General features: G+C 45.6%; 1 protein-coding gene across 5 annotated transcripts; it reads left to right on the top strand.

Moving 5' to 3' along the window:
* Positions 1-1,750: 1,750 nt before the first annotated feature.
* On the top strand, positions 1,751-24,066 carry JMJD8 (jumonji domain containing 8). 5 transcript variants are annotated; one of them, XM_058156961.1, is made up of 11 exons: positions 1,803-1,822; positions 4,634-4,711; positions 4,890-5,102; positions 7,669-7,761; positions 10,230-10,278; positions 13,221-13,317; positions 15,616-15,684; positions 17,337-17,456; positions 17,663-17,730; positions 20,057-20,191; positions 22,032-24,066. In XM_058156961.1, exons 3-11 carry the CDS (start codon positions 5,008-5,010, stop codon positions 22,110-22,112), a joined length of 807 nt encoding a protein of 268 aa, XP_058012944.1. In that variant the 5' UTR covers positions 1,803-1,822; positions 4,634-4,711; positions 4,890-5,007; the 3' UTR covers positions 22,113-24,066. The 5 variants fall into 5 exon arrangements, with proteins under 5 accessions (XP_058012945.1, XP_058012946.1, XP_058012944.1 ...); XM_058156962.1 differs by lacking the exon at positions 4,634-4,711 and having other exon boundaries at positions 1,751-1,822; XM_058156963.1 differs by lacking the exon at positions 4,634-4,711 and having other exon boundaries at positions 1,769-1,822; positions 4,950-5,102.
* Positions 24,067-25,103: the final 1,037 nt, after the last annotated feature.

Raw genomic sequence — 25,103 nt, 5'->3', positions numbered from 1 at the left:
ACACTGAGAGCATGTGCACCAAGACAAATTCCTTGTGTGTCCAATCACACTTGGCCAATAAAAAATTCTATTCTATTCTATTCTATTCTATTCTATTCTATTCTATTCTATTTCTATTCTGTTCTGTTCTATTCTTAATTCCATTCTATTCTCTTTTTTCTCTTATATTATATTCTACTCTTATTTCTTTTCTTTTCTATTTCTATTCAATTCTTAATTCTATTCTATTCTATCCCTTTTTATCCGTTTTTCTATCCGTTTTTATTTGTTTCCTAGTACGATTTGATTGCTTATTTGTACCCTATGACTATCATTAAGTGTTGTACCTTATGATTCTTGATGAAGGTATCTTTTCTTTTATGTACACTGAGAGCGTATGCTCCAAAATTCCTTGTGTGTCCAATCACACTTAGCCAATAAAAAATTCTATTCTATTCTATTCTATTCTATTCTATTCTATTCTATTCTATTCTATTCTATTCTATTCTATTCTGAACGTATCTTTTCTTTTATGTACACTGAGAGCATATGCACCAAGACAAATTCCTTGTGTGTCCAATCACACTTGGCCAACAAATAAATTCTATTCTATTCTATTCTATTCTATTTTATTCTATTCTATTCTATTCTATTCTATTCTGAACGTATCTTTTCTTTTATGTACACTGAGAGCATATGCACCAAGACAAATTCCTTGTGTGTCCAATCACACTTGGCCAACAAATAAATTCTATTCTATTCTATTCTATTTTATTCTATTTTATTCTATTCTATTCTGAACGTATCTTTTCTTTTATGTACACTGAGAGCATATGCACCAAGACAAATTCCTTGTGTGTCCAATCACACTTGGCCAACAAATAAATTCTATTCTATTTTATTCTATTTTATTCTATTTTATTCTATTTTATTCTATTCTATTCTATTCTGAACGTATCTTTTCTTTTATGTACACTGAGAGCATATGCACCAAGACAAATTCCTTGTGTGTCCAATCACACTTGGCCAACAAATAAATTCTATTCTATTCTATTCTATTTTATTCTATTCTATTCTATTCTATTCTGAACGTATCTTTTCTTTTATGTACACTGAGAGCATATGCACCAAGACAAATTCCTTGTGTGTCCAATCACACTTGGCCAACAAATAAATTCTATTCTATTTTATTCTATTTTATTCTATTTTATTCTATTCTATTCTATTCTATTCTGAACGTATCTTTTCTTTTATGTACACTGAGAGCATATGCACCAAGACAAATTCCTGTGTGTCCAATCACACTTGGCCAACAAATAAATTCTATTCTATTCTATTCTATTCTATTCTATTCTATTCTATTCTTTGGTTGTCAAGACACCATAGAAACGAAACTCCCCAAGCAGCCAAAAGCGTCTGTTTCAACCGCGATGCCTTGTGGGTAACGTAGTTTCCATCCCTATCCAATCGCAAGAGGACTCGTCCTCCCCCCACCCTGCTCCATATGCAATGCCTGCTGGGGGTTGTAGTCCATCCATCGTCCCTTGGGCTGCCAAAAGAGAAAAAAAAATGCATTTTTTTAAAAAAAACCAAAGTAATTAAAATATGGCAAAGCAGCCAAGTCTTCGAGACCCTTTAAGAATAAAGTTGGACAAGTAAAGTTGCCTTGAGCTTCCTCCCACGGAGCGGCTCGGCAACGCCTGGACTACAACACCCAGGATGCAAAGGGGCAGAGAAGTGGGTGGGTGGGGGCGGGGCCGCTGGCTCCCCCCCCTCCCCTCCCCTCCCCAGGGACTTTTCGATGCCTCGGAGATCCAACGATCTTTGCATTTACACCGGAGAGGTAAAGAAGAAGGGATGCAAAAAAAGAAAGAAAGAAAGGAGGGAGGGAGGGAGGGATCGGGGCTTTGGAGGATGGGAGGGCTGCATGCATCTCCGGCGCGGAAAGCAGGGAGGGATCGGGCGGGGCTGCCGATCTCTTTCCATCCCGGAATCCGATCCGCATTTAAGATCTAGAGACCAAGCAGCGGTCCAGCCGCAGAGGAGCACCCTTCGTCTTGCAGGGAGGATGCTGGATAGTAATACCGACAGAAGCCCACCCACCCACCCATCAGAGCTGAAGAAGCTTCTTGGATGAGAATAGAATAGAATCACAGAGTTGGAAGGGACCTTGGAGGTCTTCTAGTCCAACCCCCTGCCCAGGCAGGAAACCCTACTCCACTTCAGACAGATGGTTATAGAATAGAATTTTTTAGAATAGAATTTTTATTGGCCAAGTGTGATTGGACACACAAGGAATTTGTCTTATCCAACCTCTTCTTTAAAAACTTCCAGTGTTATTATTATTATTATTATTATTATTTATTAGATTTATAAACCGCCCTTCTCCCGAAGGACTCAGGGCGGTGTACAGCCAGAGTAAAAAGAAACAATATACAGTTAAAATAAAATTAAAAAACTTATTATACAGTGTGGCCGAAATTAAAATAATTAAGAATCTAACCCCAATTAAAACCAAAGAGAAATTTAGAATTTAAAACTAAACAATTTAAGAAAGCCCCGCACGAACAAACAGATATGTTTTCAGTTCGCGGCGAAAAGTCCGAAGGTCAGGTATTTGACGTAAACCAGGGGGGAGTTCATTCCAAAGAGTGGGGGCCCCCACAGAGAAGGATCTTCCTCTGGGGGCCGCCAGCCGGCATTGCTTGGCGGACGGCACCCTGAGAAGTCCCTCTCTGTGAGAGCGTACGGGTCGGTGGGAGGCATGTGGTAACAGAAGGCGGTCCCGTAAGTACCCAGGTCCCAAGCCATGGAGCGCTTTAAAGGTGGTTACCAAAACCTTGAAATGCACCCGAAAGGCAACAGGAAGCCAGTGCAGTCTGCGCAGGAGAGGTGTCACATGGGAGCTACGTGTGACTCCCTCTATCACCCGCGCAGCTGCATTCTGGACCAACTGAAGCCTCCGAGTGCATCTCAAGGGGAGCCCCATGCATTGCAATAATCCAGGCGGGAGGGAACAAGAGCGTGAGTGACTGTGCATAGGGCATCCCGATCAAGGAAGGGAGCATTCACAACTTCTAGAGGCAAGTTGTTCCACTGATTCATTGTTCTGACTGTCAGGAAATTCCTCCTAGTTTCTAGGTTGCTTCTCTCCTGGATTAATTTAATATAATATAATCACAGAGTTGGAAGGGACCTTGGAGGTCTTCTAGTCCAGCGGTTACCAACTGGTGGTCCACGAGAAAATTTTGGTGGTCCGCAGAAAAATTATTTTCATTTTTTATATTGCACTAAATACTATTTATCTTTTTTAAAAAAATCTATATTACTGGTCCACTGGGATTTAAAATTATGAATTTAGTGGTCCCCGAGGTTCGAAAGGGTGGTGACCCCTGTTCTAGTCCAACCCCCTGCATAGGCAGGAAGCCCTACACCACTTCAAACAAATGGTCATCCAACATCTTCTAAAGAACTTCCAGTGTTGGAGCATTCACAACTTCTGGAGGCAAGTTGTTCCACTGATTCATTGTTCTCACTGTCAGGAAATTTCTCCTTAGTTCTAGGTTGCTTCTCTCCTTGATCAGTTTCCACCCATTGCTTCTTGTCCTGCCCTCAGGTGCTTTGGAGAATAGCCTGACTCCCTCTTCTTTGAAGCGAAACGTCTTCAAAGAAAAACCAGAAAGTCCAGTTGCCACTTGAAAAAAAAAACAACAACCATGGGACAACCATGACCTGGATGACTAAGAATCTCCATAGACAAATACTCCATATTTATTTATTTATTTATTTATTTAGTTTATTTTATTTGCATTTATATCCCGCCCTTCTCTGAAGACCCAGGGCGGCTAACACTATGTTAGCAATAGTCTTCATTCTATTTGTATATTTATATACAAAGTCAACTTATTGCCCCCAACAATCTGGGTCCTCATTTTACCTACCTTATAAAGGATGGAAGGCTGAGTCAACCTTGGGCCTGGTGGGACTAGAACCTGCAGTAATTGCAGGCAGCTGCTGTTAATAACAGACTGCATTAGCAGCCTGAGCAACAGAGGCTCCATAGACAAGTAATAGAGTTGGAAGGGACCTTGGAGGTCATCTAGTTCAACCTTCTGCTTCTTGCAGGAGACCCATGCTAATTCTGATAGGTGGCTGTCCAGCCTCTTCTTAAAAGCTTCCAGAGTTCGGGCATCCCAGCTCTGTTGGAGCAGGGGTCAGCAACCCACGGCTCTGGAGCCGCATGTGGCTCTTTCATCCCTCTGCTGCGGCTCCCTGTCGCTCAAAATAGGCGTCACAGCCACCAATACATGCTACCCGCCGGCATGCAATTAATTTCCCTCCATTGCTTCTTGTCCTGCCCTCAGGTGTTTTGGAGAAGGGCTTCGCTCCCTCTTCTTTGTGGCAGCTCGAGATGAGTGTAGGAGGAGGACTGTGGGGTCCTTAGTGGTCTCTGAGCTTGGTTGTTTTCTTGCAAACATTTCATTACCCAACTAGGTAACAGCATCATTTCTTCTACCGTACAATTTCAGTCGATCCTACAAGGAATTCTGTGCATTGCAGGTGGTGTCCATTTGAGGTGATCCTCAATCAACAGAGAGCGAGTCTTTTTTTTTTTTTTAGAGACCTTTCCTTTCATCTCTCATCCTGACTGTAGGGTCAAAATGGAGATCGGGGATTGTTGGTGCCTTCTGAGCTGGGTTGCTTTCTTGCAGACGTTTCACGACCAAACTAGGTAACATCATCAGTCAAACGGTGTTTCTTAAGAACTTCAGTTCCAAGAAATTCTCCAGCCGGAAGCTTTTGAAGTCCACACGTCTTATGACAAACACAGCACTAAAAGATTCCCAAGTGTTCATCGTCCCTGGTCTTCTGCTTCTTTTAATATTCTTTCTTTCTTTCCCTTTTTTCAGAAGATTTGGTCTTCCATGCCGAACCATCTTCTAACATCCTACCTCTCTCAATAATACCAGGCTATTTTGCTGAGAATCACCCAAAGGACGGCTTTTGCTTTGTAGAATCTTGCAACCAATGGAGACCAAGGCCCAAGTCCTGCTTTTTCTACCCTTATCCATGTTCTTCTGGTTCCCGGGAAGTTCCATGCTGCTAGAAACAGATGGAGGCTGGTGAGTAGGCATCTAAGGAAGGAAAAAAAACCAGAAAGAGTCACCTTTTAGGGGAGGTGGGCAGAGGTGGCTGTCACATACGGTAACAGCCGTTCGCTCAGTACTGGAAACGTGCACATGCTCCATCCACGCATGCGTGCAGTGTCACAAAACACAGGAATTTGCTCATGCGCACCGTCCAACAACAAAGCTATATAGGACAGGATTGCACCCGGGCAAGTGGGCGCAGGTCGCAACTACCGGTTTGCCCGAACCAGTCTGAACTGGCAGCAGCTGAGTAACATAAAAATCGATTGATTGAATGAACGAATGAACGAACGAATGAAGTATATGGCTTTTTCTAAAGCAGTAGTTTTCAACATGGCAACTTTAAAAGGGGTGGACTTTTAACTCCCAGAATTCTCCAGAAAGCATGAGTGAACTTCAACTCCCAGAGTTCCCCCCAAAAACACCTGGGAATTCTGGGAATTGAAGTCTACGCCTCTTAAAGTTGCCATGTTTAAAAAAGACTGACCCAAGACAACATAAATTACGCTATCTCAGCATAACAAAGCATTTAAGTACTAACCGAAGCCAACTCTTACCAAGAATTCCTGTCTGTCATGATCGATAAGTTTCTCCCATTCTGTGACAACCACCCGCCCAAAAAAATCTCCTCCCAAATCTAGTGGTATTTACTGGAAGATTATTATTATTATTTTTTTGCATATAGATTTTTGGCTTTGTTGAGAGATTTCAGAAAGAAATCTGACTTGTTTTTCTCCTGTGAAAATCACTTCAATCACACACACCTATGAAGAGCCCTTCTTCTTTGTGTGTGTGAACATGCGTGTGTACCGTTTCCCACCCGAAAATAAGACCCGGTCTTATAATAACCCGGCTCTAAAATAAGCACTAGGACTTATTTTCAAGGTAGGACTTATTTTTGAATATATACAGTAGAGTTTTTTTTAATTGAAAAAGTTTGAAAAAACAAACATTTTTCCTCCTTTTCCCCCCCTCAAAACCCCTTCCCCTCCCTTCCCCCCGCTCCGCTTCCCGGGTCAATCACAAGGTACACATAATCACAATAGTACACATAAACCAAACATAGAGTAAGATTTTCCCTTCTAATCCAATTAGCCTCATCCGAGTCTTTTCATTTCCTAACCTCCCCCATAACATTCTAAAATAATACATCCTAATTATTCAAAGGCAATCTGATATCTCTTAATCTGATATCTATTTTGCAAATAATCAATCCACTTTTTCCATTCAATTAAATATCTTTCCTGCGTATTGTCTTTCAAAAAGGCTGAGATTGTTTGCCATCTCAGCCAAGTTGATAACTTTCAATATCCATTCTTCTATTGGAGGTAATTCTTTTTTCTTCCAATATTGTCCAATCAGCATTATATACAGTAGAGTTTTAAGGGCAACCCTGTTCACAGAAAGATAGGTGTTATAGCCAAAGGGGTTTTACATTTCTTCTTTTTATATATATATATAAATTTTATTCATAAACACTTTTTTTTAAAAAACAGTGCATTGTCAGGACATACTATTAAAAAAAAAGACCAAAAAAGAAGAGTGGTGTTAAACATTGACATACAAGCTAATAGCAATAATAATGATATAATAGCAATAGTAATAATATAACCAAAAAGCTTTTAACTAAGTTTCTTCTTACATTAAAAGAGGGGTGTCTAAACTTGGCCCCTTGAAGAGTAGTGGACTTGGACTCCCAGAATTCTCCAATTAGCATGAGCTATAAATTTGAGCAAATTGCTGGCTGGGGAATTCTGGGAATTGAAGTCTACGCCTCTTAAAGTTGCCATGTTTAAAAAAGACTGACCCAAGACAACATAAATTACGCTATCTCAGCATAACAAAGCATTTAAGTACTAACCGAAGCCAACTCTTACCAAGAATTCCTGTCTGTCATGATCGATAAGTTTCTCCCATTCTGTGACAACCATCCCGCCCAAAAAAATCTCTCTATTCCCTCCTCCCAAATCTAGTGGTATTTACTGGAAGATTATTATTATTATTTTTTTGCATATAGATTTTTGGCTTTGTTGAGAGATTTCAGAAAGAAATCTGACTTGTATAACTCCTGTGAAAATCACTTCAATCACACACACCTATGAAGAGCTCTTTGTGTGTGTGAACATGCGTGTGTACCGTTTCCCACCCGAAAATAAGACCCGGTCTTATAATAACCCGGCTCTAAAATAAGCACTAGGACTTATTTTCAAGGTAGGACTTATTTTCAAGGTAGGACTTATTTTCAAGGTAGGACTTATTTTCAAGGTAGGACTTATTTTCAAGGTAGGACTTATTTTCAAGGTAGGACTTATTTTCAAGGTAGGACTTATTTTCAAGGTAGGACTTATTTTGAATATATACAGTAGAGTTTTAAGGGCAACCCTGTTCACAGAAAGATAGGTGTTATAGCCAAAGGGTTTTACATTTCTTCTTTTTATATATATATAAATTTTATTCATAAACACTTTTTTAAAAAAAACAAAAAAATCTTGTATCCCTCTTGATGAAACACCAGCCTGTCTGTTTTTTGTCCCTGCAGGCTAACAAGGAGCCACGCTGCGTTGTCAGAAGATGGAAGCTGTACGGTGGAGAGAAGGGACTCCTCCCTCACTTATGCACAGTTTATTCAACAGTTAAGTGATGGGAGTGGTGGGGTGGCCTAGAGGTGGAGCTCTCACCTCACAATCAGGAGGCTGCGTGTTCGATCCTAGGTAGAGGAGATATTTCTCTCTCTCTGGGCACATTGAGAATATTGTTGTGACCCAGGCCCAAGTAGGTAGTAGGAAACCCAGTCAGTGTAAAAACAAACAAACTTTAATAGAACAGCTGAGAATTAACTCATTCTCAGCGTAGTCCAACTAAACTAAACTAAATTCCTCTCAACACAATTCCTCAGTCCTATCACCAACCTTGGTCCAATTAGACAAACTGCCAAAGGCCTTTCTTGGCAAAAGTTCAGAAGACGCCGATACAAAACAAAGGCAACAAGACAAAGCTATCAACGTTGTTTTCCGGTAAAGAACCCAAATGCCATTGCTGGTCTTTTAAGCCTCATGGGAGGGACCAATCATCCCTTGGCCCTACTCCTGAGTCATCCTCTCTGCTTGAGCTGCTCTTGCCTTCTGGCAGCTCTTCACATGCGTGCATTAGGAACAGGCTCCTCCTGTTCCTCTGCCTCACTACTGTCAGCCTCTGGAGGCTCTGGAGTCCGCACATCACACCCCGATGGCCCTGGCCCCAGCTCTGCCTCCGACGCAGAGCCCTCATCCGGGCCTTCAGGATTGGCCCATGTTCTTCCTCAGCCTCATCGCTGTCTGACTCCGTTGCCAGCTCCGCAGGCTACTGGCGGACCACAACAAATATATCTGCTGTGAACTCCACACTGGTGACAGGGAGGGCATCCGGCCCTCAGCTCCATTCAGTTGCCCAGGCTCCACCCTGCAAGGGATTACGGGGGTCATTAAAAGACCAAAAAAAAAAAAAATCCAACAGTTAAGTGATAGTAAATTATCCAGCTTGCACACGATTTCCACCAAGAGGGGGCAGCAGGCACAGGTTCCAGATTTTTCTTGCAAGAAGGAATTAGAAAAAAAAAACTGAGACAGCTTCATCTTTGGCTAGAGTCCCATGCACCATCTCCTACCTAGTTGTTTAATTCCTTGAGTTATTTAAACTATTTCTGGGCTCTATCACGGCTTAGGGTTAAAATAAGAGTCGGGCAGAAATAGCCATTTGAAATTCTCCCCTTGCCTTTTCCATCAGCCCTTCGTGGCAGACCAGAAGCCTTGAAAGCCAACATTGTTGAACAGTACAGTCAAATGATTTCAAATGCAAATACAATGCAAATGATTTTTTTAAAAAAAAGAAATTAAAAGAGGAGCATATGGTAGAAAAGTCATTGCCACCAATAATAGGTCTGCTTCGTGGGAGGTGCTAAGTCAGTGTTGGCGAATCTTTTTGACATGGAGTGCCGAAACGGGAGCATGCGCTCATGTGCTGGAAACCGAAAAAGCAGCCCTTTCGGTTTCCAGCACGCACATGCGCCCCAGCCACCTGGTCTTCCCATTTCTGGGGTGCATGTGCGTGCAAAGACCAGCTGGCTATTGTGCATGTGTGTGCAAAGACCAGCTGACTATTGTGCATGCATGTGCAAAGACCAGCTGGCTATTGTGCATGTGTGTGCAAAGACCAGCTGGCTGGTGCGCATGCACGTGCAAAGACCAGCTGACTATTGTGCATGCATGTGCAAAGACCAGCTGGCTATTGTGTATGTGCGTGCAAAGACCAGCTGGCTATTGTGCATGCATGTGCAAAGACCAGCTGGCTGGTGCGCATGTGTGTGCAAAAACCAGCCGGCTGGTGCGCATGTGTGTGTGCCAAAAACTGGAAGAGTAGTTACCTGTTCAAATGTGTGAGCCGGGAACTTTATCTTGCGATTTCTGGTGCACAAATGCGCACTGATCAGCTGGTCTTCGCATACCAGAAACTGGGAGAGCAGCCGCCCGGCGCGTACATGCTGCTCTTCCGGTTTCCATTGTTCTCCTGCTCCTGAAGACCAACTGGCCACCACGCCAGAATTGGAAGAGCAACGGGCGACGGCTCGCATGCCCAGGGAAATGGCTCTGTGTGCCACTTCTGGTACACATCCCATAGGTGCTAAGTGATTATTCACAGCAGGGGTCTCCAACCTTGGTCCCTTTAAGACTTGTGGACTTCAACTCCCAGAATCCCTCAGCCAGCAAAGCTGGCTGAGGAACTCTGGGAGTTGAAGTCCACAAGTCTTAAAGGGACCAAGGTTGGAGACCCCTGATCCACAGGATGCAGCTTCATGTCAAAGAGCACAGCAGATTGGTGGGGAAAGAACCGTTTTTCCTGGGGCTTTGCTTCCCTCACCCTGAAAAGCTTTCACAATTCACAGCTAAAACAATTCCTATTGTTTTATATTGTAATCCATAATGCTATTACAATGATCTTCTCTTTCTCCTTGTCTCTTTCCTCCTCCTCCTCCTCCTCCTCTCCCCCTCCTCCTCCCCCTTCTTCTCCTCCTTCTACAACTCCTCCATCTCTTCCTCCCCCATCGCCTCCTCTTCCTCCTCCTAGGTATGCTTTCTCACGTCCAGTAATTCTTCAGGGATTAACGGACAATACTGTGAGTGACCCCTGCGTTATAAAATTTGGATGAAATATCACAGAAGCGAAGGTCTGAAAAAGGGACCTTGGAGGGCTTCTAGTCCAACCCGCTGCTCAAACAGGAGACCCTAGACCAGGGGTCTCAAACTCAATTTCACTGAGGGCTGCCATCAGGGTTGTGTTTGACCTTGGGGGGCCAGGGTGGGCGTGGCCAGTTCGACATCACTCGAACTGACCACACCAGTTCTGGGCACTGGCCAGCGAAAACAGGCCCCCGAGCTCCGTTTTCGGCTGCGATGGCTTCCTGCAACCTTCTGCCAGCGGAAACGGAGCTCGGGAGAGCCGCCCTTGACCTTCCCGAGCTCCGTTTTCGCTGGCAGAGGCACCGTAGGCCGATCCTTCACCGTCTCCAGGGCAGCCCACATGGGTCAGATTTAAGCACCCCACGGGCCAGATCTGGCCCCCGGGCCTTGAGTTCAACACCCTTGCCCTATACCATTCCAGACAAGTAGCTATCCAATCTCTTCTTAAACGCCTCCGGCAATGAAGCGCCCACAACGGCAAGCCGTTCAACTGATAGTTTAATTTTTCCCCACTGTCCGGAAATTGCTGCTTCGTTCCAGGTTACATCCAGTGCTATCCTCTGCTAATCTCTGTCGGCCACTATATTTTTGAGACCCCCTTCATACCGGGCATGAATTAATAAAGTCAAGTGATCACTCAGGGGCTGTGAAGCCCCTTCGCCAAGCCTGACTGCGGTCCCAGGCTCTCTCCGTCAATACCTCTGAGTGTGATCAAAGGGAGAAAATGATCACACAGGTAGAAACAACAGTGATTATATTTGCACGCCATGCAATCTTGTGGTTTCCTTAACAGCAACTTTTTAATCCCCCTAATTGTACACACCCACAAACACCAAATGATACAGATAATCCACGACCTGTAGCCACAATTGTGACCAGAAGCCAAGCGGTTGTTAAGTGAATCATGATCCACCATCCTCAGGTTACCTGAGCACGATTTATGTTTTTTGTGGTGGAAGCCAGCATTTACTTTCCTGCAACTTTTTTTAAAAAAAAAACGTTCATTGCAAGCAATGGGCTCGCTTAATGCCTCTGCCATTTTCGCTTAACGATTGCCGCAAAAAATTGCTAAATGGAGTCCATTGTGGGATGACCCATCGAATGCCTAATTTGAGGGTCAATTATGGCCGTAATAAGGTCAGGGGTGGGCTTCAAAAATTTTAGCAAGGGGTTCTCTGCCCGATTGCTGGGTGGGCGTGGGCGTGGCCTAGTTGGCCTCCTGCACCACGGTGGGAGGAGGGCATTTTTGCCCTCCCCGGGCTCCCGAGGCTTTTCTTGAGCCTCCGGGAGGGTCAAAAATGGCCTCCCCAGGCTCTGGAGGCCCTCTTCCCGATCTTCTGGTAGACCTGTTTTTTGCCCTCCCCAAGCCTCTGTGCGTGCCCTGCACTTACCTGCATCCCAAACGGGCCACATGGGGACACCTGGGAGGGGAAGGGAGGGTATGGATGGGCGGGGCCAGCCAGGAATGGGATTTGGGGGTTCTCCGAATTGCACAGAATCTTAGTTACAGGTTCTCCCGAACCACTGCGAACCCCCAGCAGCCCCGCCCCTGCATAAGGTCTATGGAGATTCTCAGTCATCCAGGTCAGGGGTCTCCAGCCTTGGTCCCTTTAAGACTTGTAGACTTCAACTCCCAGAGTTCCTCAGCCAGCTTTGAAGTTGGAGTTGAAGTCCACAAGTCTTAAAGGGACCAAGGTTGGAGACCCCTGATCCAGGTCATGGTTTGTCCCAAAGCGGCTTTTTTTTTTTCTTTCAAAAAGCAACTGGACTTTCTGGGTTTTTCTTGGAAGACGTTTTGCTTCTCATCCAAGAAACTTCTTCCGCTCTGACATCTTCAGCTCTGACTTCCCCACCATTCCAGTCCGAGCGGAAGAAGCTTCTTGGATGAGAAGTGAAACATCTTCCAAGAAAAACCAGAAAGTCCAGTGGGCTTCTTGACAAAAAACACCTTTGGGATATGGGAATCATAACGGATCACCCATAATCAGCAGTAAAATGCACTTTCCTTCGCTACCGGTTCAGAAATGTGTGAGAGAGAGCGCCTCCTTTGCGCATGCGCAGAGCCTTCTGTGCATGCGCAGAGGGTCAAAAAGGGAATGTAATGATGTCCCGGTGGGTGGGCGGAGCCTCCCACCACTGGCCCTACTGGCTCATGCGAACCGGATAGATCTGGCCGGATTTCATCACTCCCCGTAATTCCCAGAGATTATGTACCCCAGTGGTAGTCAACCTGGTCCCTACCGCCTACTAGTGGGCGTTCCAGCTTTTATGGTGGGCGGTAGGGGTTTTGTCCGATACTGCGGCACTTTCCTTTTTTTTAATTTAATTGACTTTTTTAAAAAAAAAATCATAGCATTATTTAAAAATATTTTCATTAGGTTTTCATAAAATTCCCCCGTGGCAATTTAAATTTCTGAAAATATACTATTTGTATCGCCCGCGCCTAAGTTTAGTTCACGTTACGTAAGTGAAACTAAATGGCGCTATAGTGCAACCGCAAACAAAAGAGCCTCGTCCCAGAATAGCTCGCGCATCTCCCCCCACACCACCCAGCTGTAACAGACAAGCAGAGCTGGTAGCCGGCGGGCCCCCTCCCCCAAACCCAATCCACGATGCGCGAGAGGCATGCGCAGACGAAGATACACGGCGCATTACTGTGGAACCGGTGGGCGGTTAGAAAATGTTACTACTAACAGAGATACAAAAGTGGGCGGTAGGTATAAAAAGGTTGACTACCCCTGATCTACCCCTTACTTGTATTTCACATGGACTCTGGCCAATGCAATCTTGTTTTGCAGTCAGGAAAAAAAATATATTTTGGGCTGGGGTGTAAAAATTGGGGGTGTCCCTCCATGTTGATTCCCTTCTGTGCCCACAGGAATTTCAGGCTCAGTGCACCAAAGATCAGCTGTTGGCCAAGTTTGGAGATCGTGTGGTTCGTCTCAGTACCGCCAACACCTACTCTTACCACAAAGGTGAGGATGGGGAAAAAAACCCACTTCTTCCCCAATTGTGCGCCAAGCTGAGGTGAGAGTAAGCTGAGACACAGAGGTGTAATTTTACACACCTGTCAGATGCAAGAAGTCAAGGACTAGGATAGAGCTCAAAAGTACAGGTAGCCCTCGACGTTTATTTCGTGACCAGTTAGATGTTATCGCGACACTGAAAAAAGTGATCGTTTTTCACACTTACGACCGTTGCAGCATCCCCAATGGTCACGTGATCAAAATTCAGCCGTTTGACAACTGACTCATATTTATGACGGTCGCAGCGTCCCGGGGTCACGCGATCCCCTTTTGCGATCTTCTGACAAGCAAAGTCGACGGGGAAGCCGGATTCAATAAGCAAGCATGTTATTTACTTTAATAACTGTAGTGATTCACTTTACAACTGTAGCAAGAAAGGCCGTGAAAATGGGGCGAATTCATTTAACAACGGTCTCACCTAGCAACAGAAATTTGGGGCTCAGTTGGGGTCACAAACTGAATTCTTACCGCTACTGCAAGTTTATTTCATGATATGTACACGCAACAATCTGAACCACTAACGGTCAAAGTGAATTTACGCCAGATAAGAGTCAATGGATTTCAAGGGGAGCTGGACTTGGCACTCGTGTGGGAATGTAATGATTCCAAATTAATGATGTATTTGACTCCACCCTCACCCTCAGTCCGGTCATCTCCTACAACAGTCTCATTAAAAATAGCCCTGACGGTTATTTTTGATTGCTGAGTGTGGTACAAAAAAATTTGAATAGCTACTGTAATTCTTGGTATTGAAATTTTATAATGTGTTGTATTGTATTTTGAATAGAATATTTTTGAAAGAGTTTATGTAAGAAAGACCTGGGGGGAAAATTATATGGTTATAGAAGCTATAAGGGAGATATTCTTTGAATTGGATTGGATTTTTATGTTTTAGTTGGTTTTAAATACTTTAGGATTAATTTGTTTTATTGATTTACATATTTTGTTATTCTTAATTGTTAATTTTTTTATTTATTTTTTCTTGAAGGATTTTGGTTGTGTTAGGAGGAAGTCAGAGCTAGAGAGGGAAAATTGGTATAATAGTTTTGGGGGAAAATCTTCTTAGCATATGTTTGTTTTATTTTTAACTATACCTTGTGCTTCATCCGGGAAGTCAGGGGGGAGGGAGGATTAGTGAAGGAGGGGTTGGGGGAAAGGAAATATTTTTGTAAAACTTTTTGAATAAAAAAAAAAAAGCTTGGGTGAAAAGATTGCACATGTTGTGGCTTGTCAGCCACTGGCCCCTCCAGCAGCTGAATCAGAGGAAGAGGAGGAGGTGTGGGAGTCGGGGCCAGCATCAAGGCAACCTGAGATCTCCGAAGGGGAAGAGGGAATGGAGATGTCAGAGAGAGAGAGAGAGACAGAGGTGGAGCCTGGGCCATCCGTCAGCCCTCAGATGGAGAGTCAACAGCCCCCAGGTCATGAGGTGATGAGAAAGTGGAGGAGCAGCTGGGTCCAGTACCTGATGTGCAGATGCACAGAAGGCAGAGGAGAGGAGAGCTGTGGAAATCCATGGGCCGGTCCTTGGGACGGAAGAGCCACCACTGCTAACAAAGCCCCACCCTAGCTCTGGGGATAAAAGGATGAATAGGTGTGGTAGACAACTATTCATCTCTTTGTCAGACGGACTTGTTAGCCTGCGTCGAGAGAGAAACTTTTTGCTGGGGCTGCTGGTGCTCCTAATAAAGGAATCATTGTTTCAGCTGCAGAGGGTTTATCATTTTTGGGAAGCTGGGTCAGAACTAGAGGTGCTATTCAGAAGGTTCTGACCAGTTCTGGAGAACCGGTAGCAGAAATTTTGAGTAGTTCAGAGAACTGGTAAATACCACCTCTGACTGGCCCCGCTCCCATCTATTCTCTGCCTCCCGAGTCCCAGCTGATCGCGAGGAAATGGGGATTTTGCAGTATCCTTCCCCCAGAGTGGGGAGGGAATGGAGATTTTACAGTATCCTTCCCCTGCCACACCCGCCAAGCCACGCCCACAGAATCGGTAGTAACAAAATTTGAATCCCACCACTGGTCAGAACAGCAAAGCTTTGGCAGAAGATGCATTGAGTTCTTACTGGCAGTTGGAGTTAGGTCTCTTGTGGGGACGTAACAATTCCAAACTGATGATGCATTTGATTCCACCCTCAGGCTTAGCCAGGTCATTAAATAACCCTCATTATTCTGCTGAGCGTGGTTCAAAAAAGTCGGATTAAAAGGTTGCACAGCATTGAGTTCTTACTGGCTGTTTCTTTTATGCAGTTGATCTACCCTTCCAAGATTATGTGGATCATTTGCTGGAACCCCAGGATCTGGCTTCCCTAGGAAGTGGTGAGTAGGATGTAATTATTGCTTGGCATTGTGAGATCTTCATGCTTCTTTGATCCATATCAACTCAAACTCAGCCTGGATTCCACAGACCAGAATCAGTTGATGTCAACTCTTCCAGGTAGAGTACAGATAGTCCTCGACTTACAACAGTTCATTTAGTGACCGTTCAAAGTTACAACCGCACTGGAAAAAAAAGTGACTTACGATCATTTTTCACACTTACAACCATTGTAGCATCGCCCGTGATCACGTGGTTAAAATTCAGATGCTTGACAGCTGACTCATATTTATGACGGTCACAGCCTCCTGGGATCATGTGATTCCCTTTTGCAACCTTCTGACAAACAAAAGTCAATGTGGAAGCCAGGTTTAGTTGACAACCAGGATACTAAGTTAAGAACAGAACTGATTCACTTAACAACAATGGCAAGAAAAGTTGTAAAATGGGGGTAAAATTCACTTAACAAAGGTCTCCCTTAGCAACAGAACTTTTGACTCAATTGTAGTCATAACTCAAGGACTATCTGTAGTCTAGATAGGGGTCTCCAACCTTGGCAACTTTAAGACTTGTGGACTTCAACTCCCAGAATACTTCAGCCAGACCAGCTGGCTGAGGTATTCTGGGAGTTGAAGTCCACAAGTCTTAAAGTTGCCAAGGTTGGAGACCCCTGGTCTAGACTGGTATACCCAAATTATGAATAGGAAAAGTACTTTTTTTAATGATAGGATTGCAGTAACAAATCTTGAAACACAATGCACTTTCCCCTTCCTTCCCTTTCATTTCAGAAGAGTCAATTTTTGTATAGTGGTTAAGGTGCTGGCCTAGAAACTAGGAGACCATGAGTTCTAGTCCTGCCTTAGGCATGAAAACCTGCTGGGTAACTTTGGGTCGGTCATTCTCTCTTAGCCCAATCCAGCTCACAGGGTTGTTGTTGTGGGGGAAAATAGGCAGAGGAAACAGTAGTAGGTTTTAATTACTTGTAAAGGTTCCCCTTGCACATATGTGCTAGTCATTCCTGACTCTAGGGGGCGGTGCTCATCTCCGCTTCAAAGCCAAAGAGCCAGCGCTGTCCGAAGACGTCTCCGTGGTAATGTGGCTGGCATGACTCAACGCCAAAGGCACACGGAATGCTGTTCCCTTCCCACAAAAGGTGGTCCCTATTTTTCTACTTGCATATTTTCCGTACTTTCAAACTGCTAGGTTGGCAGAAGCTGGGACGAGGAACGGGAGCTCACCTCGTGATGCGGCACTAGGGATTCAAACCTCTGAATTGCTGACCTGTCAATCGACAAGCTCAGCGCCTTAGCCACTGAGCCACTGCATCCCTAAAAGATGGGATAGAAATCTAATAAACAAACAAAAGTCTCAGACACTTTCTCAGAGTACATTTCTGCTCCGGACTCAGATTTCCTTTGTCTTGGTTTTGATTGCAGTTATTTTCACTGCTCATTGTGGATAAAGTTAATCTCCCTTGCAAATGATCTTCTCCCCCAGACTTTTTTCCCCCTTGAAGATACTGAAATAAGAAGGTTGCAGGTGCAAAGGGACCGAAACCAATTTAGTCCCTGGTTTTGGCCTCCAGCACCCAAGAAAAGCAAAGGGTCTCCTGGGTTAAACCACTAAGTTCTCTTTCTTTCCTTCTTCCCTGCAGAAACCCTCTACTTCTTCGGAGACAATAATTTCACTGAATGGGGGTCCCTCTTCAAGAAATACAACCCACCACCTTTCAGGATTCCGGGCACCACGGGAGCATTCAGTTTTGGGATTGGGGGTCAGTAGCTGGTATCTTCAGGAGATGTTTTAAGACCTTCACTGGGCAACGGTGTTGGCTTCGTAGCTTCATCTGCTTTGGAAGGACCACGTAGCAATAGCCCTTAGACTTCTATACCGCTTCACAGGGCTTCACAGCCCTGTCTGAGCAGTTTACAGAGTCAGCCTCTTGCCCCCAACAATCTGGCTCCTCATTTTTCCTTTCAGGGTCTGGTTCCGGAGTGCCATTTCATTGGCACGGGCCTGGCTTTTCGGAGGTCATCTTTGGGAGGAAGGTGAGTGTATCAACAAGGCGTTGCCCTACAACAGGGGTGAAATGCTCCCGGTTCGGATCGGATCGCCTGATCCGGTAGCGATGGCAGCAGGTGGTTCGGATAACCGGTAGCAAAAATCCCTGCCCCCACCATGCCCCAGCTGAGCCTCACGATTATTAGAGTTTTTTGTTGTTTTTTTTACTTTTAAAAGCATTTTTTTTCGGCCGAAAAAATGCTTTTAAAAGAAAAAAAAAAGCCTCTGATGATCGTGCGGCTCAGCTGGGATCGTCAGAACCCTTTGAACGCATTTTTTCTACAACCTCTACAGCCGAAGAGGTTGTAGAAAAAATGCTTTTAAAAGGTTCGGGCATCAGGCAACTCAGCTGGGATCGCCAGAGGAGCCTTTTAAAAGCTTTTTTCCCTCTGGCGATCCCAGCTGAGTTGCCTGATCATCACAGGCTTTTAAAAGCATTTTTTTACAACCTCTTCGGCCAAAGAGGTTGTAGAAAAAATGTTTTTAAAAGTTAAAAAAAAAAAAGTTGGCCACACCCACCCAGTCACATTACCACCACCACCACCACCACCAAGCCACGCCCACAGAACCGGTAGTAACAAATTTTACATTTCACCCCTGCCCTACAAACCTATGTTCCCACCTGTTTATGGGATGTGGGAATAACCTTGGGAGACAGGAGGAAGATGCTGCAGCCTAGACAGCTACAGTTAATCAGAGACAACCCAGCCCCCAGAAGGAACAGGAGTGGAGAAAGCACCTCAGAAGAACAGAACAGAATAACAAGAATTGGAAGGGACCTTGGAGGTCTTCTAGTCCAACCCCCTTGTTCAAGCAGGAGACCCTATACCAGAAGAGAAGAAACCTGACCGGGGTGGTATTCACTTATCTTTACCACCGGTTCGCAAATGCGAGCGTGCGTGCAGGGCCGCCTCCATGCATGCGCAGGGCCTTCCGTGCATGCTCAGAGCATTAAAAACGGGACGTGATGACGTCCGGGCATGTGGGCGGAGCCTCCTGTAGCCGCCGCTACTGGTTCGCCCGAACCAGATGGAACCGGCTGAATGCCCCCACTGAACGTGACCTAGTTCTCATGGCTGGGGAATTCTGGGAGTTGAAGTCCACACAGCTCAAAACTGCTTAGCTGAAGAAACATGTCCTACAGTCTACTAAACCTCAAAATGACTTTAAAAATTTAGCATCAGGGGGGAGAGAGAGAGAGAGAGAGAGAGGGAGAGAGAGGGAGGGAGACTAGATTTCTGAGTAATTGGAGGAAGATGATGACGATGGCAGTGAGAATCCTGCGATTAGTGTCATGGATATTTCAGGGATTTTATTCATCTCGATGCCACCGTATTGAGATAGGAGATGTACTGAAATATCAGGCAGTCGGGGCTTCAAAAATTTTAGCAAGGGATTTTATTGTGTAGAAGACGAAACAAAGCGACCTTGGACATTGTTTTGGAAAGTGGCAAGAAGTTGATGATAAGAAGCGGTCCCGTGATTTTGTAACAGGAGGAGGAGAAAAAGAAGAACGGAAGTTTTTGTAAACTATCTGGATACTAAACTGCTTTGTTTTGCTTTGTTTTTTTCTCTCACCTTCTCCTGTCAGAAGACTTTGGAAAACTGATTTTTTCCCCTGGCTTTTTTTATTTTTTTTATTTATTTACATTTATATCCCGCCCTTCTCCGAAGACTCAGGGCGGCTTACAGTGTATAAGGCAATAGTCTCATTCTATTTGTATATTATATACAAAGTCAACTTATTGCCCCCCCAACAATCTGGGTCCTCATTTTACCTACCTTATAAAGGATGGAAGGCTGAGTCAACCTCGGGCCGGGCTTGAACCTGCAGTAATTGCAGGCTGCTGTGTTCTAATAACAGGCTTCTTTACAGCCTGAGCTATCACGGCCCTTTTTGGTTGCTGGGTGGGCGTGGCCATGGTGGCCTGGCCTAGTTGGCCTCCTGAACCATGGCCGAGGGGATATTTTTGCCCTCCCTGGGCTCCGGAGGCTTTCCTCAAGCCTCCGGGAGAACAAAAATGGCCTCCCCAGGCTCCGGAGGCCCTCTGGAGGCCAGAAACGGGCCCTAGCGCCCAGTAGGCCTGTTCTTCGCTCTTCCCAAGCCTCCGTGCACGCCCTGTACTTTCTTGCATCCAAAATGGGCTGCGTGGGGACTCCTGGGAGGGGTGGGTTAGGGCCAGCCGGGAATGGGATTTGGGGGTTCTCTGAACTGCACAGAATCTTAGCTAGAGGTTCTCCCGAACCCCCAGCAGCCTACCCCTGCATGCAGTGGTATAAAGCTTGTTCCTTACAGCTCTCTCTTCCCCCCAGCACTGGTTCCTGTATCCTCCAGAGAAAACGCCAGCGTTCCACCCCAATAGGACGACTCTGTCCTGGTTCCTGGATACGTACCCTTCCTTGCCGCCCTGGGAGAAGCCGGTGGAGTGCACCATCCATCCAGGAGAGGCAGGTTGCTGTAGGGGTGTGTGTATGCGCACACTTCCCTTTTGCCCCCGTGTACAGATGGGGCTTCCAGCCAGAGTGCCCAACCCACCACCTAGCTCTATTGGTCCAACGGTGGTTTAGCGAACATGGCAGTTGCCTGGATTCGCACAACCGCCTTAGGCACACAAAACGAAGGTTCCCAAACATCAGCCTACAGTTCAAATTCTGGTACATCGAAGAGGATTCTTCAATGGCGTAGGAAAAGCTTTCCCTTTTTGTACAATTTGAAAAATATGATTCAGCAAGTCTTTGGGGCTTTTATTAAGTACCATATTTTTGGGAGTATAAGACGCTCTGGAGTTTAAGACGCACCTACCATTTCTGGGGAGGAAAACAAGAAAAAAAATCTGCCTCTGCCTCCCAGCAATTTGCCTCCTTGCAGCAAGCAGCAAGCAGCCCATTTCAGCTTCAGCACAGCCTGATTAGCACAAGAAAAAAAATCTGCCTCCCAGCAATTTGCCTCCTTGCAGCAAACAGCGGACGCCCGTGCGGCAATAGGCAACGGCAATCCCTGCAGCCTGAAACAGCTGAGAGTCGGGAGGCCGATGCAACCGGCAATCAGCTGCTTATGCTAATCAGGCTGTGCTGAAGCTGAAATGGGCTGTTTGCCACTTGCTGCAAGGAGATAAATTGCTGGGAGGCAGAGGCCAAAGGGTGGAGGCCAGCAGGTAGGCAGGCCTACATTCGGTGTATAAGACACAGCCAAATTTTCACCGCCTTTTAGGTGGGAAAATGGTGTGTCTTATACTCCGAAAAATACGGTAAGTCCTCAAATTATGAATGGTTGCTTAGGGACCCTTTGACGTTAGGAATGGACTTCGAAAATGGAACTTACAAAGAAGGGATTCGGAGAGTTGATGTCTGCCCCTTTCCACGATTAGTTGACCACATTCTGGGCACCTAGAAACTGGCTCACACTTATGGCCATTCACCCCACGCTCATGTGAACGCAATTTATGACATTTTGGTTAAAAACTGGGATTTATTTCTGGTTTCCAGCCAGCATTGTCCTGTAGCAAACAGTGGGGTTTATTTTACAACCACGGCAAGAAAAGGTTGTAAAAATCAGGTGCGGTCATATGTCTTTACAACCATCACAACTTACAACCAAAATTGTGGGCTCAATTAGGGTCGAGGAATACCTGTATTTCAAGCTTTCAAGGGTTGCCTGGAACCCCAGGGCAACTGCTGTGCATCAGTGGCTTAGAATAATGTTTCTTAACTTGCCCTTGCTGAGGAATTCTGGGAGTTGAAGTCCACGTGTCTTAAACTTGGGCAATTTTGAGAAACAATGGCTATGAATGAGACGCGAACTCATATAAGTTATTATACTCTTATAAGAACTCATATAAGATAAGTAGTTTTGTTCCCATCAAGTAGGAGGATTAGCCTCAGGCAGAAAAGGAAGGAAGGAGAGAGGGGAGGGAAGGAAGGAAGGAAGGGGGAGGGAAAGAAGGAAGGCGGGAGGGAGGGAGGAAGGAAGGAAGGAGAGGTGGGAAGGACGGGGAGGGAAAGAAGGCAGGAAAGAGGAGGGAGGAAAGAGGGGGGAGGGAAAGAAGGAAGGCAGGAGAGGGGAAGAGGGAGGGAGGGAAGGAAGGAATGAAGAAACGAAGGGGGAAGGAAAGAAGGAAGGCAGAAAGGAGGGAGGGAGGAAGAGGGAGGGAGGAAAGGAAGGGAAGGAAAGAAGGAAGGCAGGAGGGAGGGAGAGAGGGAGGGAAGGAAGGAAGGAGAGAAGGAAGGAAGGAAGGAAAGATTTTCTGCAAAGCCATTGCATCTGAAGTCATTCTCTCTTTCCTTCCAGATTCTGTATTTTCCGGACCGCTGGTGGCACGCGACCCTCAACCTGGACACCAGTGTTTTCATTTCCACATTCCTGGGTTAGCCGCTCCAAGTGACACCTCCTCTATGTCGGAACTCTTGCCACCATTCCTCATGCAAAGAAATTGGATTTCTTGGCCCTTTCAAACACATCCATGCTGGTCTCCCAGTTGAAAATTGTCCCAGTCTCCCCGTAAGATGAACGGCACAATCGTTCATTTGGGCAAAATGCTTCGGGGCCGAAGACTATAATTTCCATCACCCGGAAATATCTCAGTTGGCTTGCTCCAATGGAGTTGATGAAATTCAACAGCCGTGAAGGTAGTGGCCATCAGCAATGGTTGACCATAGTAACATCCTCTCTATGGCCCTTTAGACCAGCAGAGGTGATGTGGTCCCAACTGACCATACCTATACCATCTTTCTCAGGGATCTCCTCCTAAACTTTTTCAGCCAGCATCACAGGACCAACTCCTCCCCATTTCTCTCTCTCTCCTCTGTCTCCCTCCCTCCCTGTCTTGTGGGTGGAATCCTGATGCGGTTAATTTTCTCTCTCTCTCTCTGTTTTTTTTTTTATTTGCATTTATATCCCGCCCTTCTCCGAAGACTCAGGGCGGCTTACACTATGCTAAGCAATAGTCTTCATCCATTTGTATATTATATACAAAGTCAACTTATTGCCCCCAACAGTCTGGGTCCTCATTTTACCTACCTTATAAAGGATGGAAGGCTGAGTCAACCTTGGGCCTGGTGGGGCTTGAACCTGCAGTAATTGCAAGCAGCTGTTAATAACAGACTGTCTTAGCAGTCTGAGCCACCAGAGGCCCTAGTTACTCTCTCTCTCTGTTACTCTCCCTTTATTTCTCTCTTTGTTTCGCTCTCTTTCTGTTTCTCTGTTACTCTCTGTGTTTCTCCCTCTCTCCGTTACTCTGCTTCGCTCTGTTACTCTTTCTCTCTCTCTCTGTTACTCTCTGTTTCTGTTTGTTTCTCTCTCCATTTGTTTCTCTCTGTTTCTCTTTCTCTCTGCCCAATTGTTTCTCTTTCTGTTTCTCTGTTTCTCTCTCTCCATTACTCTGTTTCTTTCGCCCCATTTGTTTCTCTCTCTGTTTGTTCTCTCTCTCTCTCTCTCTCTCTCTCTGCCCGCATGCAGAGATAACTGTTACTGCTCCTCTTGTGCCTCATCCAGTTCTTCCAACTCCCCAGGGGATATTTACACCACCAGGTGACTAAAAATAATTTAAGCTGCTCAAAATTACAGCCTTGCAGGGCAGGTAGGAAATCTCGTGGCTTGTATGCGGGGTTGGTCAGCAACCTGAGGGCGAAAAAGACCTTGTTTCATGTGGAAGCAACCTGTTTGTTCATCTTCCTCCCCCCCCACCCCCGTTTTTTTCTGGCAGGGCATTCCTACATTCCTTTTCTTTTCTCTTTTAAAACGGTTTTACTGCCAACTGGATGTGCAGAAACGCAACCAATAGATTCTGGTCTTGTTTCTATCCAGATATCCCTGGTTGATGTGGAGTACCAGAGCAGCAAATCTTAGCATAAACATTTTATTTTTTAAAAAAAAATGTAACGTGCATGTCAGTCAAGAGTTAATTTTGTTCTGGCTTTTCCTCTGGAGATTTTGCTGATTTATTTATATCTCACCTGTATTTCTTTTTATTAGTAACTCAAGATGGCAAGCATACCTAATACTCCTTCCTCCCATTTTCTCCACAAACAAAAGCCATGGGACACAAATTGGGTTGAGAGTGACTGAGTGGCCCAAGATCCTCCAAATGGCTTTCATGCCTAAAATGGGACTAGAACTCACTGTCTCTTGGTGATTGGCACCAAGTCACTCAGTTACTCTTTGTGTCTAAGGCGGGACAAGAACTCACTGTCCCCTGGTGATTGGCGCCAAGTCACCCAGTTTTCGTTTCTAAGGCGGGACTAGAACTCACTGTCTCCTGGTAATTGGCGCCATGTCACCCAGTTAGTTTTTGTATCTAAGGCGGGACTAGAACTCACTGTCTCCTGGTGATTGGCGTCAAGTCACCCAGTTAGTTGATGTCATGTCCCACTCCTCCGCTGACGGCCGGGTCAGGGAAATCCGAATCAGGCTTGCCTCTGCAGCTCTGCCCAAAGTCCTAGCAAAGTCCTCAGAGCAGACAGGAGACCAGAAAGTGACTTCAGCATGCCAGAAAGCAGATCCTTTATATAGGCCATGGGGTGTGGCTTCATGACTCAGCACTTATCCAGGCCTGCCCCTCCCTTCCTTCTGCTGCCTCCGCCTATCCAGTCTTCTGATGCGAGGGTCACTCCAATCAGCAGCTGTTGGAAATAAACTTTCCTCAGGCTCACATGCTGTGGAGGAGGGGGAGGGGTCTAGCTGCTCCGTTTGCCTGGGCATGGAGCCAGGGCTGGGGCCGGGGGGTGCTCCCTCCTCTGCAGCCTGCTTGGGCATGGAGCCAGGGCTGGGGCCGGGAGATGCCCCCTCCTCAGCCTGTCTGGGCATGGAGCCAGGACTGGGGCCAGGAGGACATTCTTCAGCGTTCGGAAACAGATAAGCAGACCTCGGCTGCGGTGAGAGCGGGCAAGACACAACAGTTTTCATGTCTAAGGTGGGACTAGAACTCCCCGTCTCCTGGTAATTGGCACCAAATCACCCAGTTAGTTTTCGTCTCTAAGGCAGGACTAGAACTCACTGTTTCCTGGTGATTGACGCCATGTCACCCAGTTAGTTTTTTTGTCTAAAGCGAGACTAGAACTCACTATCTCCTGGTGATTGGTGCCAAGTCACCCAGTTAGTTTTCATGTCTAAGGCAGGACTAGAACTCACCGTCTGCTGGTGATTGGCTGAAAGGCACCCAACCAGCTTTCGTGCCAACGGTGAGATTAGAACTCCTAGTCTCCTGGTGATTGGTTCAGTCACCTAGCTGGCTTTTCATGCCTAATGCAGGACTAGAAATCACTGCCTCCCCGTTTCTAATGGCCTTAACCATTAGATCAAATTAGCTCTTTAGATTTCTTGCTTTGGTCTAGGCCAGGGGTCTCCAACCTTGGGAACTTTAAG

This window comes from Ahaetulla prasina, chromosome 14 (assembly GCF_028640845.1).
Source record: "Ahaetulla prasina isolate Xishuangbanna chromosome 14, ASM2864084v1, whole genome shotgun sequence".
Taxonomy (NCBI): Eukaryota; Metazoa; Chordata; class Lepidosauria; order Squamata; family Colubridae; genus Ahaetulla; species Ahaetulla prasina.
This window is presented reverse-complemented; position numbering and strand designations above follow the sequence as displayed.